The following is a 21,744-nucleotide window of genomic DNA, read 5'->3' as shown; positions in this document are numbered from 1 at the left end:
GTGCCTAAGCAAACACTGTTTGTTCTAACGAGTAGTCTTGGGGCTGTTGAAGTGCTGCTGTCTGTCAGTGTACAGTGAGCAAATTAAAAATAATTAGGTTAACAATTGACAGCAACACTTGTCATCATTGTCAATCCCATTACTACCTCTACTATTTTTATGCTTATTATCTTTATATGCACTTAAATACTCTGTGTTGTTCTTTGACTAGTTTCTCAGAGAGATGGGAAATCATCTAGGACCAATATCATCTTTTTCAAAGTATTTACCCACCTTTCCAGTAAGTGTGCAGTTGTCCAAAGGGAAGATGATTGACAGGAAACAATTACAGAGTGAGAGCCTGCAGAGGGATGTCTGGGAAAAGGAAACATAACTTTAAAACCCAGAGCCAGGATTTTTGGACAGTGAAGTAGTGGGAGCTCCCGTTGCTGTGGAAGTTCTCAGTGGCTCTGCTGTGACCCATTACTGCTCTCCCTGAAGCAAAAGAGTGTAGCAAATGATAAGCTCAGGGACTGGGTGCCAGTCAGGAAAAGTGGTAAATAGACATGTAGCTTTAAGATGGGAGATCTTTTTCTTTAGAACAAGGAAAATGCTGGGCTAAAAGTCAAGCCCAGAGGAATGACTGACTATATATGCTAGCAAACAGTGTATTTGCAAACAAAGAAAGCAGACATTGAGGCACCAAAGTTTCCTGTGAAGATCAAAAAATGTAATGAGCCAGCACAATGAAGTGCTATCCTTTTTTTGAAAGGGCACTGCAAGTAGACCTTTATCTGCTCTAGCATACCATACTGCTCTTACTTCCCTTGAAAAGTTCTGTCTTATCCACAGGGAAAAACAACAGTGTGCAAAATATTTGTGTTCCATCTGTGCAGCCCAGTGTACTCTGGCTTTTATCTTGTAGTTAAATGTGATGTCAGTGTCGCCCTGTAGCAGAATTAAAATCTTATTATCTGAGCTTTGTTTCTCTCTTATCTTCTATTCAAACTATATTAACTAGAGCAGCCGAGATACACTTACGGAAACCCTTGAGGCCCACTTAGTGAGCCAAATCTGAGGGGTGCTTTATCACTTCTGAAAGGTTAGATCAGCTGAGTGTACATTACAGCTAGGATGAAGATAGGGGAGGGGTTCATTCACTTTTCAAATTCAACATTTGTTTGCTTTTGTTTTGTTTCTCCACATGCCGTTTTCTGTTGCTTCAGGGAATTTTATTACATTGAAGGTTTTTCCAAATTGCATGGTTCTAAACCACAAACAGCTTGTCTTTACAGGGGATTTGAAGATCTTACTGGGTTTTCTGTGCTTGGGTTAGCTGATAAAGTCAGGCAGTTCTTGTGAATTCTGAGCTCAGAGCACTGTCTCAATTACAATGATGAATTCAGATAAAATCAGACAAAAATATTACTGGATTAGCTAGAAATATGTCAGAAGTCACCTTTCTTATCAGTGTATGTGTCCACCAGTTTTAATGTCGATCACCTTTCATTAGAAATAATCTTCAGTAAGCAGAAGTGCACTGGTATTAAATACATAGTCTCTTTTCAAATAATATAGTTGCTCAAAGAATAATGTAGCAGGCTTACAGTGTCAGTCAAGTCATGGAAAATAAGTATTTTTCCATGGAAAGTATTTCCCACGTCAGAAGGAGTTTCTTGAATCATTAAGCCTTTTCTGTTCATTACATATCTAGGCATATCTAGGCAATGAGTGAAGTAGCTCTCATCAATCACTTCAACAAGTGAACAGAAAAGTTTAATGACTGCAACACAAAGCTTACCACTTCAGTCAAATGCAGACTTTTTCTTCTGGTGACTAAATTTTTTTTATATTTTCTTCTTCTCCTCCCTCTCCCTCTTTCTCACTCTGAATTTTTCATTTTAATTTCTTTTTTCTTTTCTTCCTTTTGTTTTCTTTTTATTTTTTGGTTACATTTTAAAGAAATTGCAAACTCTTCTCTTTACTGTAGGAAGAAGTAGTCCTTGCCTTCTTTTTTCACAGCACATTGTATCTTTATGCTCTACTTTAATAATATTTCATTAGTTCTTTGAAACCATTCCCTAGGGCAAGCTTTTATTATTTGTAAAGTAAATCAAATATCAAAGTGCTAATCTTTAGGAGGAAAAATGGGCTAGACTCAGAAAAAAATATTTAAATCTTTTATTAGTTTTTTGAATTAAAATTTAAAGTGCACAGAAAGATTCCAAATAATATTCTCAAAGCTCTAAGGTACCTAAAACCAGTTTGGTTTTTCTTTGCCTGATAAAATTCTGAGTACAATAGAGAAAATCTAGGAGTGATGTACCTCTGAGTTCTAAGTAGCATTGTGGAAGGAATGGTTTGCTTGGCAGAAAGGGACTTTAAAAAGAGTTTCCTAAATAAAAATTTGAAATGAAAAACAAGAAGTGAAAAATCTGGTTACCTTTGAGACCTGCATTAGCTCAAATTCAATGTCTCTGCCTTCATACAACATTTTAAGATACCGCTCCATTTTGGCCTCATTCAAACCATGTCATAGTGACCAGATTGAGTATTTTCCTTCTGTCCGAGTCCTTTGAGGTATTTACACGTTACCCTTCCAAAGATAGTATAAAGAAGTCAATTTAGAATTTACCTTACTTACACATCCAGTGGACTGTATGTGACCTGGAGTCCTGCCCCTTTTGTGTAAATCATAGAATCCCAGAATGATTTGGGTTGGAAGGAACTTCAGGGATCCTCTCGTTCCTCCTCTCCTGCCATGGACAGGGACACCTCTCCCTAGCTGCTCAGAGCCCCATCCAACCTGGCCTTGAACTCTTCAAGGGATGCGGCATCCACAACTTCGCTGTTCCAGTGCCTCACTATCCTTGTTGTGAAGAAATACATGTGTCTTGGTAGGTAGGATTCCTCTGTAAGAAATAAACAATTCTGCACCATTTTTTACTCATGTGTACGATTAACGTGTAATTACATCCTTTGTAACAACGTGGGGAGGTAGCAAGGAGATGGCACAGTTAATGACTAATGAAGCAGATAGTTTTGTTCACAAAAGGATGGATAGTGCTTGTGTGGTCATCAATTTCTTTCTCTGGTTTCCTATCAAAGCACAGAACTAGTTGGTATTCAGAGTAGCCTGTGTTCATTCACTTTATATTTACAGACGTTACAGTCATGAGTGTTGCTCAAGTTCACACTCTTCTTGAAAGTATACAGATATGATGGTTATGAATAGAACTTTTATTTACATACTGTGTGAAGAAAAAAAAACGTGGGGAGGAATGGGGAGATAAGAAAATCCCACATGATGTACATAAAAAGTATTCGTTATATCCTCCAAAAGCAGGAAATCCATTTTCATAAGAGGAAATAAGCACTGCTTGAGACCAACTTTATTTTCTCCTACACACAAGTTAAAAATAATATATCCTGCACATTAGTTACAGTACAAGGGTGCATATTGTACCCAGAGGGTCCTTTCTGTAAAAAAGGATCATGAAATCCTATCAACAGACTGTTATTTTTCTGCTGGAGATAAATCAGGAAGATTAATGAGGTTAAGTTATTGCTGTCTAGTATGCCAGGGAATGAGTTTCTAAATTAGAATTTTAATTGTATGTTCTATTGCAGTCCTCTTATTAATTCACATTTCACCGTATTTCTAAAATCTTTCCTTATATGGAAGTCTTAAAGAATTTTGAAGGAATTAAAGTAATGGAGTTTTTGAAACTTAAGTGGGTAAAATGGAAGTGGCTCTAAAAGCCTATCAAAACTAGGTTGGTTATCTGTCAGATCTTTAGACCGCTCTGCAGAATCTATAAAGATTTCTATTCCTGCTGTTGAATATTGCAAGTTAGTTTCAGGTGTTACTTTCAGTATTAGATACCAAGATAAGAAGTTACACCAACAGATCTCATAAATTGGTTGGGTTAAAAAGATATGGAAAGTAATTCTTTGTTAGTTATTACAGAAGTACTCTATGACATTCTTTTTTGCAGCCTTGTCATGATTTAAGACCAAATGACAATGGGTTATTGGAGACTGAATATACTAAGCTACCAAAATATTTCAATCACCGATATATGCAGCTTTACAAATCACACAACTTCCATTCCACAGGAGAGGGCACATTCCAGGAAAGAAGTTGGGTGGGTCTGTGTGGTGGTTCCAACCATGCCGTGGGTTCTCCTACAGTGTCTCTCTGGTCATCTCATCCTCTGGGTCATTTCCCCAAGGAATTCTAGACACTGTCAGATACAGGACTGGGTACAAAAAACCCCCTTATTCTTGATTATCTTGTTCAAATGCACTTAGCACCTAAAAACCAGCCTTCAGCATGGCTGGCACTCAGGATGTGCTATTCCTGAAGGTGTACAACACCTTCACAATTTTCACAGTGACTGACAAGTCACTTTCACTTAAGTTGCTTCTCTGTTCTAGTGAGCTAGTGAGCTACTCTCTTGTCCTATAGCGTTAACTAAATTTCATGTGTATTTCCCAATGCTATTGTCAACTAGAGCTACACATGCTGAGTGCTACAAGTATCTGTGTCATTTATAGTACCATACTGAAGCAGTTTGATCATATCAATACATTTTCTTTGTGCTGCTGCAGCTTGGCTAGACTGGCCAGTTGTCCAGGAAGTAGCAAAGCATGTGACTTTAAAAATACAAGCGTATTAGGAAGTGCACTAATTGAAAGCACTGCCTCTGAAAAATGAGCACACCAATGCAATCACAGAATTAGTACCAGGTTTTTTCTTACTGTGTGGTTTTAGTCCTGGGTTTGAAATCCGAGTGTTAAGTAAGGCATGCTGCAGTTAGTGGAGGAGGTAATGGTTCCTCTTCCATTTCACCATTTAATGCAGGTTTATGCATGATATTTAGTGTCTCAAAAGACCAGAAGCACTTTTGCTTTCCTACTCTTCTTCTCATGTGTCATGCAGACTAACCTAAATGCACCTGAGAAAGAAAAGACTGTTTCCTACCTCTGGCTATGCAAAACTTTGAGTGGATGTTTCTGGGGTTTTTTACATCAGTTCAAGTAGGAACAACCACATAAAGGAGCATCAGGAGCAATATCAGAGAGCTGCTGTATGTCAGACTACAACTCTGTATGTGCTTTAAAACTGATCTGCATTTTTTATCTCACGCAGAAGAAACTTTATATAACCTATCAGGCTAATTTTACCAGAAAAATCTGAACACAACAAGTTTTAGCATTAGCATCAATATATTCTATTTGCAACAGTCTGTTGGGTTTTGGGGTTTTTTTCTTCTGTGTTCAGACCTAGGCTACAGTAATGCACCAGTAAGTGCTTTTTAGCTGCTGAAGGCAGTTTACATTGATTAGATAGATTTTCACATTGGCTCTTGCAACACACACTTTTCAAGGGCAGGCGCAGTAAAATGGTTTTTTTTAAATTCCGTTATTTGAAAACTGGACATAATTCTCAGTGATTGAAGCTGACAGAGAAGGAAAAGCTGATGGTGAATATATTCTCTAGTGGCAGGCTGTCATCCACAGATGCTCTCAGTGACCAAAGCAATGACTGAAGTACGAAGAGCTGCTTGCATGCAGTGGGTTGCCATCAGTTACCACTGCTTGCAAACACTTGGGAAGATCTATTACCTACAGGTGATGCATTTTCAATGATGAAAGCTTCACTTAAAGCGTCTAGAAGATTAAAAATGTTGTTTAATAGCTTGGATCTCCCTGCAGATTTCTTTTAATGTAACTATCAGTGACCCTTTTTAATTCCTTAATAGTCTAAATACTCAATTATCAACAAACTGAATATGATGATTTTCATTTTCTGTTTAAAAAAAGAACAGTTAATGTTGTTAAGTCACAAGAACATCCTCACATGCCAGATATTTAGCAGATTCTGAATACTGAAAATCCAATGAACTGACAGATTTACTGCACTCACACATCTTGCAGTTTTCATTAAATGAGCCTGAAGATCCTTGTCCTCCAAACATTTATGGACTTGCTTAAAAATAAATGTATATTTACTGGGGTTTGTAAATAAAAAGAGTTTAATGTGACCCTAGGATCTTAACTCAGACTGTAATGGATGCATTTTTTCCCGTCTGTAATCTCCACATACAAAATGGACACAGCATTAGTGTTAAACTAGTAATGAATCTTCACTATCAAATTCAGGGCATTTTAGGCATCTAATTTAGCTTCAATTCAAAGGACTATAGTAGAAATATAAGTTTCTTCTCTAGCTAATTGAGTTTAGACAAGGACCTCCATTAGGACCACTGTTAGTTGTCTGGTCTGACCTAAAGTAGACAGGGTGCATAACTCTCTGTTGTGTAACTTAAAAACAAATCCAGAGGTATTTGTAACTGGATAGGTCAAATTACCAATGTTGTTAAAATACATCTTCATCTGGTTATTCAGAAGTAACAATGGAAGATTAATGTTATCAGTGAAGAAACTAAGAGTCAATAGAGAAAATCAGATACCATAAAGACCCAAACACTTGAAAACAAATCCACAGGTCAAACTGAAGACTGTTACACAGTGCAATATGCATTTCTTTGTACCTACAAATAATATTCTTGCTTATTAAGTAGGCAGAGCAAGATTTATTATGTCCTTAACGTCTCATTTCTTTGCATGTAAGAGCTTGCTTTTTGTAAATGACATTGTGGGAGACTACACTGTTGTCACCTAGCAACTACAAAGTATTTTTTGAAAAAGTTGCTGCTTGGTTTTTGATTAATAATAAAAATAGTAATTCCACACTTTACATTTGCAGATCTTAAAGCACTTACACAGATGTAAATTTTTTGTGTCCTTATCTGGAACCATGAAATCTAGGATAGAAAGTGTGTTGGCAAAGATGACAATCAACAGAGATACAAATTTTATTCTGAAGATCTCACCCTGTTACCCTCATTCCAGCCTATTCAAACTGTACTTTTATACAGGTCCTTTCCAATATTTTTTGGCCTTATGAATTTTAAATGAGGAAAGGGAATAATTTTAAAAAATCTGTATTTGCAATTATTATCTTCCCCTCTCATTTGAGATATTGCAGTTATTTCCTAGTCTGAGGGTCACAGTGAATTAGCCCTTGGCAAATATTTAATTTTTAATGGAAAGCACTGCAGTATTGAGTTAAAGCACGCAAAAGTATCACATTCATCCTAAGATGATCCTGCTGCTGCATCACTGACCAGTTTTCATGTTGCATATAAAGCAGTTCTCTGTAATTAATTTTTCTTCAGAAAGTGTTTTATCCTGATTATTGAAATATTTTCTACTGACAGAATGACAGTTGACATGCATACTGAAATGTCTGCTGTAAAAACAGCTGGCTTGAAGAACACTTCATTTTTCAAGAAGATCACGGAGGCTGGGTAGCCAAGGTTCTGTGTGATTTTGAGTTGAAGAAATGCTTATTTTAAATTATTTGAGAAATGTCCTATACTCATTTTTGGTTCTCCATTGCCCTTACCAAGCATTTGGTGGAGTGAAGCTGTTTGGGGGCCATATTTCCTCCTAAGGGTCCACAATTTTAAGGAACTTCTAAGGATGAATTAGAATGAATAGCCACAAAGATAATGTGTGGGCTGCTGTGCAGCAGCATCCTTGGAGAGTGATATGTCAGGAAAGAGATTTTAAAAATTTCTGTAATGAAACGTGTATTTCTCACAAGTAAGGAAAGATCTTGACAGATCATCTGTTATGACATATCTGCTCTGTTCTTTGTGGGACAAATGAGATTTCTCCTTATAATACATTGTGGATTATCATTCTGTTGCAGTTTGTGTAATGGCAGCACATGGGGAATTTAGGAAATGACACTCCAGCTGTCTTTTACAATAAGTGTTTCTTTTTATGCTTTTGCACTGTAATACCTCTTCCTTCAAATTATCTTTGCTGTACTCTTCTCACTGTAATACCAGTGTGTATCCCAAAATGAATTTAAAAGAAAAATGGATGTACATGAATTATGTCTTATTTTCCCTATGTGATATGTTTTATTTCATTCACTAATTTATTGATAAAAACTCAAAGAAAAATATATATCTGAAGTTCTTTTTCTATAATACATTTTCAGTAAAGAAAGTGAAGTCAGTAAGCAGTAGCTGGAAAATGTAAATCTGTTTCCTGGTTTTTGCTGCTGTGTGAGGTTTGATATATATCTATTCTAAAGAGCAGAATTATCTGTGTTGCAGGTATATTGTGAGGAGATGGTTTCTCTGTAAGGCTCATTAAACTCATCATTGTTTTCAGAAGTGCCAAACAGGTGGAAGAAATTGAACTCATACATTGCCGATGAGACCCAGACGAGTTTCCGAAAGCAGTACATTGCCCATTCCCTGCGCATTCCCTGAATTCAGCACCATCTCAGTCTTTCCCAGCTGCCTCCAGAGACTGATTTTACTTGATTGGGTTAAAGCAGTTTTGTAAAAGTTCATTAGTGGGACTGAAAGAAGCAAGATGTCCCTTGGAATATATTTGAGTCTTCCGTATTGCAAGGTGTAGGCTCAGAAGCTGTGTCAGCAGGACTCTTTCCTCTGTAACAGCACATGTAATGCTCAGTGAATTAACCTCAAAACCACTTGCTGGGTAGTGTCTTACGGATCAATTCTGTGCACTAGTCTCTAGAAGAAGAGCTGTAAGAAAACTAGAATTTTCAGTAGTCTGCCTGGCTGTCTGAAATGCAAAATCCACATCAAATTTTAGATGAGATGAATTGTTAGTTTGTTGTCTTTGGAGCTTGCTGCTGAACATTTCCATCTCTACTTTGCCTTTAACTGTGTTTAGTTGCTCATCACCCAGTGTTGTCTGAGAGTGTGAACTTCGCAAGAAACTGAGACATAGATCTTTGCCCATTGCCTTATGCAGTTTGGTTGGACTTACTAGAAAAGTAATTTCCATCCAGCCTGAGCTGAAAGTGCTCTAGAGTGGGAGGGCCTGCTTGTTCTAGATGCCACTGGCAAATCTGTAATCAGATAACGATTGACGCCTTCTTGGCAAAGAGCCCCAAAGCTGTAAATCATCTTGGGATTCACAGGGTTCCACTTCTCTATCCTGGTAGCAATCTGTGTTTCTCAGAGCTGTACCCAATGATGGTATGCTATTATTAAGGGGAAATTTATTTGTATTAGTGGGTTTTAATAATTTCAGTTTCCAAACCATTAAAAATTTTCTAAGGAAGTGCGGAGAAATGAAGGAAAAACAAATTGAAGCCACTGACAAGGCTTCTGGTTTTCTTGAGTTACTATTTATAAACATTTTAGAAGTAGTCCCTATATTCCCAGGAATTTCAAGATCATAAGTTGGAAACTGGTACTCAAGTGAACTTACTAAAAGAATACCCATTTTAGACACTGCATGCCCTTGTGTTCTGTGGACTTCCGCAAGAGTTCAAGGGTTTGTTTTGACTTTTATGCTCTTTGTTATTGGAAATCATTGGGATTTGAAAAACAATCTTCTTCAAATTTGAGGGCGAAGGACACTAAGGGTAGACCATTTAATGGGCATTATCTATTTTAAACCCTCAGTATGTGTTGAGATCTTGCAAGAGATACAAACTTCCCAATGTTTTCCCTATTTAGTGTGGTACAAAAGATTTCATCTCCTGATCATTCTAGTAAAAAGATGAAAACATCAGTTAAGGCTGGCCATAATCATGATAGAATTACAGTAATTTGCTTGGCAACTAAGTGGTTTTTAACACAAGGTTAATATTTCTGTAAGAAATTTTAAAATGCATCTTTGTCATACAACTTACGGATATAATGTATAAATTAAGAGATTGTGCGAATGCTCTTTTACATCACAGAAAGCACAGGACAGATAGGGTATAACAACTTGCTTGCTGCCCTTTTGGCAGCTTCTGTGTTTTATTAATGTAAAAATAAACTTTTAGCACCTTCAACTTTCTTATTTACATGAGATTTGTTAGCTAGAGCCCAGAGATTGGGTGAATATGAGATTATATCTTTCACAAAATGACATTGGTTTTATTCTCTGAGAAAATAATCATCATGGTGGCGTCATAAATTGTGCTTAAGGGAAAAAAGACGTGTGCTAGTTGAATCCATGGTTTTTTAAATGCCTTTTTTAAATGTTTGGATCCGTGAGGTTGTCTGCCAACAAGTAAATGAAACTTGGGGTATGTCAAAAATAAAACGTATCAGTACAGTCTGTAATTTCTACACTCAAATACTGGAGCAACTCCAACACTGATGATGAAGCTCCTTCAGCTTCATGTGTGTGTGTGTATGAGAACTATAAGGGGAATCTGGGTAGCACAAATGAAGGACTCTCACTGTTGCAAGAACGCAGATTTGGAAAGATTTAATAGCACTTCACTTGCAAATAATTCTTCTTGCTATTACACAGATAATCTCATGTCAAATTTTAAGTAACATCTGGAGCTATGCATAAATACCATTTAAACAGGAGACTCATATTTTTGCTCAATAAAAGAATCAGTTAAATGACACTTTAACAACAATACCCACAAGTACTGTTTGCCTTTCTCTTTTGTTTATCCATAAGGTAACTGTTGCTGCCTGCTTTTCTTAATGTCACTTTCTTTCCTTTTTTTAGAGTTTCTTTGAAGGACAGTCTGCACCGTGGGATTCAGCTAAGAAAGATGAGAACAGAATGAAAAATAGATATGGGAATATCATTGCATGTGAGTGTTGACAACACAATTGTGCACTTTGTTAACTTCCCTTCAGAACTGGTTAAGAATGACCACCAGCCTTGTGCTCACATCAGGCTTATATTCCTTCTCCCTAATTAAGAAGATAAAAATGAGGGAAGATGGGGTTTTTGGGGGTTTTTTTGAGAAATGTCAGATTTAATGCATTTTCTCAACTGCCCTTCTGTATACTTTCTGTCCTGTGATCAGCATTTGGCTAATGGAGAATGACACCTTTAACCAGTACTCCGCTCTAACAGGTCCCAAACTGCTCTTGTCAGCTTAGCACAGGAGTACCCATGATCACATCAATACCTTGGTATTGTGTTCTGGATATTGTAGGAGCAGACAATACTGCTGTTTAAGTGTTCCACAGTAACAGAGACAACTACCCTGGCTTATGCTAGACAGAGTCTAAGGTAAAAAAGGTAAACCATATGTTTTACTTAAAAATGCCAGGCTTAATAAAGATTAGACATACTAATAATCAAATAACTTGAGAACATGATAACATGCTTTGGTTAGTAACCCCTAAATCTCGCATTATGAGAATTCTAAAGCATTGTGACTAGAGATGCTGCACATGAACATGGGGGCAGGAAATATATCAAGTTCAGTAAAATTATATTATTTACACACTGATGTTGTTGCACTTCAACCTTTAAGTTCTCAGTGTGTACGTAGGAGATGATCCTTTCCCTGTTTTTTCCCTTTAAAATCTAAATTTAAGATGTGGAGTGTATGTGTTTCTAATAGCCAGCCAGATGAGCAGGTATAAGCAGAGAAATAAGCAGCCATCACCTTGTTTTGTAAGCATGAAAGTGAAGGGTAGTCTTTAAGGAGGCATCATTTAATGGTACTGCTGGAGTTCAGAAATCATGTAGAATCCCAGGTACACAGGACAGCAGAGAAGAATAAGCCATGCTGATTGTCTGAACAGTCGGAGGACCTGTGGAAGGAGTATGTAGTGCCTGTTTCCACTAACTTCAGCACCTATTCCAGGTGCTTGTCCAGGCACATATCTGCTTAGGTTTCCTCATCAGTGAACCACGTGGACTTGACAGAGAGAAGAACAGGTCTTGTGGAGAAATGGTTCAAAATAGAGCCCATTTGAATGCTTCTGAATCACCACCTCAGAAAGTCCTCTCTGCAGTGCATGTGTAAAGAGTGTAGAGAGAACAGCTCCCAACTTAGTGATCTACAGTAGGTGATGTGAATAGGCCCAGATGGGCTGAGACTGACTGCAAACAGAAAACAGCTCTGTAGCTTGCTGCAGAATGAGAACCCACAGGAAATACACGTGGAGGCAGAGGCAAATTAAGCAAGAGATGATCTGCAACATAGTTTTGAGTGGCCATGATAGTATTGCTATGTATTTTGGATGTACACTGTGCTATATACTCGAAAAGGAAATTAAATGTTCTAGAGAAATGGGATTATCATGATGGGCTGGTGCATATACAAAAGCAGGTAAGTTAGCTAGATGTGGTTTTGCTTGTTTCCGTCCAAGCAATATTTAATGTGTAACGCACTTGGTTTTTTATGAGGATATAGCAATACATTACATGAGTAACAGCTAATCTTTTAAGTAAAAATATTGAAGGCAAAAATAAGAAATACAAAGCAGTTTAATGCTTATCCTTGCTTTGTGAAATTTTGTTTCCAGCCCAAGCCTATTACCATAGATCTTCTCTTGTAGTCAGGTTTAGTGTGTCACTCCCCTCTTTAATGTCATGTTAGACATTGTCTTACACTTTGACATCCTTTGGTTGAAGAAAACCAGAAAACTGCAAGTGCTTTATGTCTGAGGTAATCAAGTGATGAATAGCCAAGGGAGAACACATAAAAGATATTAGATACACAAATCAATGACAATTACAAGTGATACTAGAGGCTTTCTAAGAGGCCAAATATAACTCAGGACATTTAGATCTCAATTTACTTGAAATGTCCTCAGTATTTAGCAGAAGGAGGGAGTTGGATGGAGTTTTTATCAATAACACTTCCTGTCTATGTGGCTGTGAAAACAAAGATAACACAAGTTAAAATTAAGATCTACTAGAATTAAAGGCAGTCTCTTAAAAGAAAAGCTGAAACTGCCCACAGTTTGTAGCTCAATTTGTTGTTTGTTGTTGTTAAATACGTGTATGCAAATGCATAGTTAACTTTTTAATTATTTTATGTATTTTTCTTCTGGATAAATGATTGCATTTCTCAGAGTCTGAGAATACAATTTGAATGCTCTACTTTCTAAAATTTGTCCCAGATAACTGTGTAAAGTATATGCTTTCACTTAAAAGCATTTTAATAAATTCCCCTTTTATGCTATGTTCAAACACTTAAAAATCCAGTGGTTCAGATGCCGCTGACTATGGGTACATAATTATAATGAAATATATATTTTTTCTGCAAAGCATATTTTTTTTTCTCTCCATTTACCCTCTTCATTTAAATTTTTCCCAAGATACTACTGTTAGATTATTGCTTGTAGTCATTATTGTTCTCAGAGGGAACTAAAACAATAGCACTAAGCGGCCAGCATTGCAGGAGCTTGTCAAAATTGTAATATGCTTTTTGTTACCCAAGTGATGTGCATTTAATTGGCTACAAGTATGCCCTACCCACTGTATGACAGTGGCTACAAAAAGTTGAATCATGGTCACAATCCAGTCACCACAGGAAACATGCTCCTCCTCTACTGAACAAAAAAACCTGTGGGTTTTCTCATTAGGAACTAAACCCAGCATGAATCTGCTAAATTAATCTTTCTTCACCTAAGAAAAATTATGTTTCTGCCATAATTGTGTGGGGTTATGCATGGATTTTGGTAAAATTTATTCATTTTTTTCCTCAGGAGAGATCTTGAGGTGATTTGGGAATGGAAGGGGTTCTGTCTTTATTTTTACCTAACTCAGTATTGACTAAATCAGAAGAGAGTATTGATCACAGCTTTTTAAAGCAGCTAAAGATTTCAGGTGAGACATTTACAAAAGATTTGATTTGCAGAGAATCGGGAAGGCACATCCCAAGAAGGAGTCATTGCCTAGGCATGCTAATAGACCAGGTGCTCAAGGGGCTTGTTAGAGATCAGTCTGCAGGCTGGCATATATATGTTGTAGGTAACATGAGGCAAGAGAGAATAAAATGCTTATATTCATTATCTATTACCGTATTCTACAAAGACAAATTTATTCTAAGATAACTAATTTTGAAAGCTTAAGTGATCAGTGGAAAGTTACATTAGATCTCCTAATGTAAGGGTATCGAAGTAACAATGAGATGGAAAAAGGGAGTATTTAAAAGCTACACAAATTGTCAAGAGCAGCTGAAGTATAAAGGAAAAAAATACCTTAAAAATCTGGACAGTTAACCTAGAGGCTATTTAAAAATCAACACACATGTTGAAGAATATGGCTTGTGTGCCTCTTAGTTTTAAATCTGCTTGACATAAGCATAGCCTAGACACAGTGACACTTCTTTGTGTTGACATAAGGATTTTTTTGCAATTTAACAAGTGTTGCCATGCAGTAAGGAGTTAACTTGAATTCTCAAACCAATAAAAAAAGGGGGTCACTCCAGTTCCACTGCAAATGAATGGGTATTGGACAGACCATTACCTCCAGAATTCCCAGAAACTTAGCTGAGAATGCAGTACTAAAAAAGATTCACATGAGAAGAAAAAAGACAAAGAGATGATATGAAGATATAGGTATGAAGTAACTTCTTTATTTTGCTTAATCCAAAGCAAGAGTTATTGCAAGGAAAGTAACAAAGAAAAGATACCACTGCATATTACTCAATTGTATAAGTCAGTCAAAAACAAATAACAGGAAGTTACGTTTTTAAGATGTATCTAAGAGGGAAATCTAAGGTTGTTTTGCCCAATATGGAACTCATTTCTATGCCAGTGATCAAATAGGGGTTTCAGTTACCTAAATATAGACATGTGGTGCCATTTCAGGTGACCCGGGACATCTGTGCAAGACCAACGAATGCGGCACGTGAGAGACGTGTTATTCCATAGTGGCAGCTGAAAGCTAGGCAGTATATCCTGGTGGCTACATAAAGTGCCATGAGATGTTTTATGCTTAGACAACTGAGCCCTGCCCTGTGTAATTCAAGGAGTACAAAAGTGTAGATCTTTACTAGACTGAGTTGTGCTGGTGAGAACGCCTGTAAGGCAACGATGTGGGAAATCATGAAAATATGGATGAAGATATATATACATGAGTCCAAACAAGCTTGACTTCTGAGTCTGCTGACTTTAGAAGAAGTTGGATCAGGTCCCAAAACTGTAAAAGCAGCAGCCATGGCTGGAGCTTAGAAAGTTCCGTGGTATCTTTCTTAAGTAAGATGGATTTTTAGGATTAAGGTCCTGTGAGCCAAATCTCTGTTCTGAAGAAACTGATAAATAGCTTAATTAAGCATAGAATAGCAAAGCACTTGGATAAGCATAGCTTGGTAGAGTCAGACAAGCAGGGGTTATGTAATGGAAGGTCACAGCTCTATAAATTTTGATTCTTGGGAAAGAATACAGAGGCTGAAAAAGCTAACCTGATTAACATAACTGATTCCAATATTCCAGCATGTTTGAAAAGCTCATTCTTGAAGACTGTTGAGTGAAATAATCCCAAGAAAATAGCAATGTAAGACCTGTGTGGAACCTGGAGATGGAATTTTAATTCATTCTGATTTACAGTGTTTGGGGTTGTAGCATGCCCTTTCTCTCTCCCAAGGGAATCCCAGGCTCTGAGATCTCTAGTTCTCAAGACTCGGAGCATAAAAGAGGACGAGGTAAAGAATTTACCTTGATCAATTTGTCTCTTGACTTACAATTCTAAAACAATGCTATTTTAAGAAGCACTTGCCCTCTTCTTCCTCTACCATAATGTGGGATGATATTTTGCTACTTATAATGAAGTTGGGTTTTTAAGCCACTTCATATTCTTTCATTTATTCATTATCTTTTAGGAATTTTAAAGCTTCAGAAATAGCTGTTCAGAACACGTGTGGGAAGTTTCAGGTGTTTTAATGATTATTTACATTAACAAAAAAATAATGACCATCATGAAGGTCTGTCAATCAGCTGCAAATTATATTAGCTCAGAAATCAGGCAGCAAAACAATAATACACAGGTATCTAATTAGCAAGAGTACCTCATAAACAAAGCAGCAGTAAAGTGGCTGCTTACCAGCTCTCCACCCTTGAGATCCTACCCTCAAATTGTTTTATCAACATCTTGTGCAGCATTCTGCAAAAGCCTTTATGTTTGGTTGCTTTTGAACTAAGAGAGTCGAGGGGAGCTTACGAAGTCTCCGAGAAGAAGGAGCCCTGCCAGCCTACAGATATTCTTCTGCAGGGTGGGAACTAGCCTCTAGCAGTGTTGCTATTCATAGAGATTATGAGGCAGCTGACATGAGATGAATTCATGCCATACTGGTTCGGATTGGAATTTAGAAAATTAAGTTGGAAATGTTTTCACAGTCCTGGACAGATACAGATGACCACAGTGGAGCAAAGTTCAGTGACGAAGCCATTGTCTGGCTGCTTGGGTTTTGCCATTACTTTGTTTTGCTTTCTCTCTTACTGAAAACATAATGAGTTTCCTTCAAAAACTCTGAGGTGGCAGTGTGTCTTGAATGACTTCAGCTTCTTTTGAGTACTGGCAGAAGCATTTCAAAATTATTAAACTTGTGACAACTTAATGTTATTTTATTGACAAAAGCAGGGGGGATGAAGGCAAAAATCATAATTGTAATGGGTTTCACATTAGAAGATTTAAGAAATTCATACTGAAAATCAGATGGGATTTGGAAAGCCTGTGAATGACTGAAATGAGAATTAAATGTAGATACAGTTTTCATAACCAACAAAATGAGCATGAACTTGCAACTGCTAAGGTTTTAGTTTGACTTTAAAGGAATATTTTGATTAAGTCTTTGTTCCTCAATATGTCTTTAATTACTTTTTTTTCTTCTCCATTGTTCCCACTGCAGATGATCATTCTCGAGTGAGACTGCAGCCTATTGAAGGAGAAACAAGTTCCGATTACATCAATGGGAATTATATTGATGTGCGTATCCTGATGTAGTCAACAAGCTCACGGTTGTGTTCAGTCAAAGAGGGAACTCCTACTAGTCTCACATTATTCATAATTTGTAATAGCTAATATCAGCTGCTAACATTTTTTAGCACTGGAGAATGCTATCTTTGGAAGCTAGGTGTGCACTAAAGGAAGAAAAAAGCCTCAAAGGTTTTGTCAATCAGTGAATTAAATGAGTCGTTTCCTCCAACTGCCACTAGACCGAAACCTTGCCAGGAACACTGTATGGCTACTTTTCCTGCTGGTGCTTATATGGGCTAGCAAAATGTTATTTTCACTTTCTGTCAACAGCTTGGCATCATTCCACGTTTAAAAGAAAGCTGTTTGCATATTAATGTGACAAAACTCTGTAATGCCTAATGCAGAGATTTGCAGTCTCTTGTCATCTCTGCACTTTTAAGTCGCCTTCAAAGTATATTCTGCAGCTGTTAACCAGTAATTCTAATGCAAGCAAGACATTTCATTAAATATGTAGGCTTTTTAATTATTGAAAGTGGCTTCTTTGTTCATTCTGCATCATGTTAACTTAATGTTTTACATTAGAATAAATTCTTTAAGAGACAAGGTGTTTTTGGTTGAAAGAATGAGCTCAAAAGTAGAATTGGAAATCTTTAAAAAGCCAATATTATTTATCTAAAGCCAGAAGTCTATGGATAGCAAAGTTAGTAATTTTACTGTTTACGTGGAGTGCTAGATGTTAGGCTAAGTAAAACAAGTGTTGCTTCATAGGAAACTGTGCCTACTAAAGATTTCTTGTTCAGCAGTTACATCTTTGAAAAATGATGTCACAGTTTGCAGTTCAAATTTAATTTCTAGTATGAAACACGAATGTAATGGATGTTTTTTCTCAGAATGTGGAAGAGCTAGAGCTATAGAAGAAAAGTAGGTACTTCAGTTGTAACAATCCAAAGTCTGAGGGAACTTTCTGAAGATACCTCCCATTACTGATGTTTATAAGCACATTCCAGAATCATTAAACTAAGCTCAGATTTCTGCTCAGTCCCTTGCTGTTGAAAGTATAGCACAGCCACCGAGCAGTGAAGGCACATATGGAAATACATTTAGTTAGACGCCACACTAATCTCTGAAGGGAGTAATCTGTCATGGAAGGAAAGAGAGTTCACACTGGGGACTTAGATTTGAATTCACTTTCACATTTCCTCCAACATTCAGGATTGTTCTCATTTTAGGCTAGTGGTATGTTCTTGTGTCAGATTTGAATCTTACACTAAAATATTTTAGTATGTGAGAGCTAAAGATTTGGATCATACAGTCTCATATAAAATGCTGATAGATAGCTGTATAGAAAACAGGTTTTTTTGCTTATGGAGTACAAAAGGATGGAGAGAATGTGGCCCTAGAAGAAACAGTGCCTGAGAACCAGAAAAGTCTTTCCCTCATCCTCAGCAGATGGCTTCATTGCAGAGCTTGGAGGACTGCAGGCATCCTCCAAAGACAACTCTGCCACAAAACACAGCATGAGTGTTTATAATCTTGCTAGTCAGGTTTCCATTGGAAGCGCTGCTTTTTCTACTGCAGAAGCAGCTTTAATTTTGCTCCTGCATGCAGTTATTACTAGAGTTGTCGTGCTGTCAGTATAACATGTTAATAAGGGAATGGCACCATCATAGACACAATGGTTATGATGTATTTTTTCCCATGCTTTTTTTTCACTGGGAAATGGAAGTGTTTGATCCCAGGCACTAAGAATTAGGTAACACATAGCAGGAAAAAAACCCACTCTGTAGCTCTCTGAACTTCTCAGTTCATAGACTTCCAAATTTTGCTTCAATGTCATGTAAAGAAATCAGTTCTTTAATTCATGTTATTCTTTCTGTAATATTCAAAGTATCTTCAGTTGTTTTGATTCTTTCCCACCTTGTATCACTACATTTCCCCTTGCTCTTTCACAAAGAAATTGCAGTGGCATGCATGCTACAGCCTTAAGTTCTTCCTGCTGATGACTGACAATGATCATAACCACTATTCAAATATTAACACTCCTACAACTGAACTGATCAGCATACTTGTACATGATCTAAACATTTGGTGACACTCCCATCACATCAGAAATTCAAATACTATACAAATGCTATCATTACATTTTAGCAACCTGTTCCATGTTGCAAAGAATGCTTAGAGTGTTGGTCTTTTATTGCTTGGCCAACTTGTGATTAAGTTGCTCTTGTCATCAGAGTTGTATTATGTTCGTCCTGAAAAGGTATGTTCATACCAAATGATTTAATCAAAGAACTTATCCTCCTTTTTACTGTTGAGAAATAAAACATAAATAAATCACCATGGGCAGAGTGAACACCATGCCCTCCTGCCTTCCCCAGGCTGAATGCAAATCTGACATTGTTTAACTGTTAAAAAAGGGGTAGGCTTTGCAGTCAATAGCAATAGGTGAAGGTGTATCTCAGACTCCATGAGCACCTAATGCCATTAACTGTAAGGGCTAGGGAAGATTTCATGCTGTTCATTTTCAGCAGAGCCAACAAGGGACTGAAAGAACATATTACCTCTGGCCCCTAATGTACAAGGCTGCAACTTAAGTATTCTGCGGAAAACACATTTGCTTTCGTTTCCTTTCTCACTTGCCCTTCTCCAAATGGAAAGAACTTTTGCATCTAATACATTATTTGTACTGTTGTGACATTTACGGAATACTATCCTAAATGAAGATTCACTCATAGGAACATAGCCAAGGTGCATACTGCTGATTTTTTTTTTCTTTTCAATTTATTCTAGGGTTATCATAGACCAAATCATTACATTGCCACACAAGGTAAGTTTATCACCTTTTCCTTGTGGTTATGTGAGGCTAAGAGGTTTTGGTACTTGAATTGCAGTTTATTCTCTCTAACATGCATTTTTGCCACAGTCAATATCCAAGGTAGAGTCCAGTCAATCACTTAGGTAGAAATGAGGAAATGGAATTAATATCAAATTTTCAGGTATTTCAAGTAAGCAGTCCTTCACCTTTGTGTTAAAATAGGTTTTGAGTAAAAAAGCAGAATGCATCCTTTTTCAAAGAAGTTACTCAGCATTATGTTACTCATGAAAAAAGAAATGAGTCATGGTAGAAATATTTGGTAACTGTTCAGAGAGACAACAGTGTCATGAAAATGTGTGTTCTCTTAACTGTTCGATGATAACTAGGCTCCAGGTCCTTAATATACAAAACTCTTCAGCTAGCAACTTTTGGTAGAGGACCAAAAGATGTTTAAACACTGGCAGGAGGATTCATCACAGGGTTCTACAGAGACAGTTTTACAGGCCGTCATTTAAAAGCTTGCTCAAGAAAAAGAGCCTATTCTTTTATCAACATGCAAATTAATTTTCAATTTGTACTTGTCTTTAAAGACATAATTTGCGCATTCTGATGCAATCCTTATTTATTTTTTTGGTCAAGTTCAGAGCTGGAACAAATGGGAAGAATGAGTCTTCTGTGACTACTTAGTCACAATATTGAACAATATGTCAATCTCCTGCCTATGCTTGGATAGCATGTGTGTGAAAATTCGATTGCTCCTCCACTGCTTGGAGGGAATCTTTTTTGTAATAGGTAGTCTGTGACAGAGCTTCTTGCATTTGCCCGTGGATCTGAAAAAGCTGAGCTCCACCCACAGATGTTATTTCAACCTTTTAAGGGACCCAGCTGGAGTACTGAGTATAATATGCTCCAAATAATCTTAACATGTGTTGGATTTAGAGGTCCCATACTTTTTAAGGATTTTTTTAACAAAGCAGATAAAATGTTGGCCATGTCAAATAAGGGGTCTTGCTGTGATTTAACTTGTTTCTTAAATATCCCAGTCTGCTGCCTCCAGTCCCCACTTCCACCAGTGGGAGGTTTCATATCTCTGCCTTGCTGTACCTTAGCTTTCCACAGTCTCAAATGTGGTGCTGCTTCATGTCAGATGACAGTGGGGCAGGACACAGATATTATTTCTAGAACCACTTCACTAGTGTCAATATTACACTTTTAGACCAGAGTTTTACACTTCCAGAATTTGTGATCTTAGAATATGAGCCATTTAAATGTGCTTCCTCTTCCACTTCTGCTGCCCACCTATCACGTTGAAGGAGCATTTGAGCAACGCTCTCAGGCACATGGTGTGATTCTCGGGCTGCTGTGTGCGGGGCCAGGAGCTGGACTCAATGATCCTTGTGGATGCCAGGATATTCTATGATTCTATTCTATGTCTGCCTTTATTAGTAAGCCCATCACGTGCCACAACTTGCAGTGCAGCCCGCAATGTCCATGCAATGTTTTAGAACACACTTTCATCAGCTATGTATGAATACATCATGCAGCACAACAGTTAAGCTGAATTTTTAATTCCCTTGATACCTACTTTTCATCAGTCTTTAAATAACTTTTCCCATTCTCCCTTTTCTCCTCCACAGCAGTTTTCACAGGTGCACATGCCTATTGTTCTTTGACGGAAAGTATCATTATGTGAGTCAGTTTTAAATCTCCAAGGAGTTAGAATGATTGATATTTAATTTTCCTATGTTCTTAAGCTGCATTCAACATATCAAGTGTTAATGAGCAAATATAATTGTTTGAAGTGAAGAAGTGGCAAATTTAATCAGTTTGTAATAGACTACCAATCTGCTTTTAACAGAGCTGGGAGTTGCCTAATCACCTGTTTATTGAAGTGTTACTGTCTTTCATACTAACCAGAGTCTGACATGCAGACTAGTAGCTTTCCACCTTGGCATTCATAGCATCCTGCTGCTACCTTGAATTAGGGGAGGAAACATTTTTTAAAAGAATTTCTTAATGGAGGCTTTCTCAACTAAAAATCAAAAATTATTTTGCTTCAGCTTTTAAGAGTAATACATTCAGAGTGTGCAATTTCAATTACAAAATTAATATCAATTTTCCTTTATGTGATAAGTATAATGTGAGTGGCAGACTGAATTTACAGCTAATAAAGACTTTTGGTGATCTGCTGTAATTGGCAT

The 21,744-nt window shown here is 37.2% G+C and overlaps 1 protein-coding gene across 13 annotated transcripts in view; it reads left to right on the top strand.

The window, feature by feature from the left end:
* PTPRM (protein tyrosine phosphatase receptor type M) overlaps window positions 1-21,744 on the top strand; it is a 453,822-nt gene that overhangs the window by 382,719 nt on the left and 49,359 nt on the right. For all 13 annotated transcript variants that reach the window (XM_032122179.1, XM_032122255.1, XM_032122222.1 and 10 more), the window contains 3 exons: window positions 10,567-10,654; window positions 16,661-16,737; window positions 19,519-19,555. In XM_032122179.1, coding sequence (XP_031978070.1) covers window positions 10,567-10,654; window positions 16,661-16,737; window positions 19,519-19,555 — 202 coding nt within the window. The remainder of the gene's footprint in view (window positions 1-10,566; window positions 10,655-16,660; window positions 16,738-19,518; window positions 19,556-21,744) is intronic.

This window comes from Corvus moneduloides, chromosome 1 (assembly GCF_009650955.1).
Source record: "Corvus moneduloides isolate bCorMon1 chromosome 1, bCorMon1.pri, whole genome shotgun sequence".
Classification (NCBI taxonomy): Eukaryota; Metazoa; Chordata; class Aves; order Passeriformes; family Corvidae; genus Corvus; species Corvus moneduloides.
The sequence above is the reverse complement of the archived record's forward strand: the minus strand, read 5'-3'. Positions and strand labels throughout refer to the sequence as shown.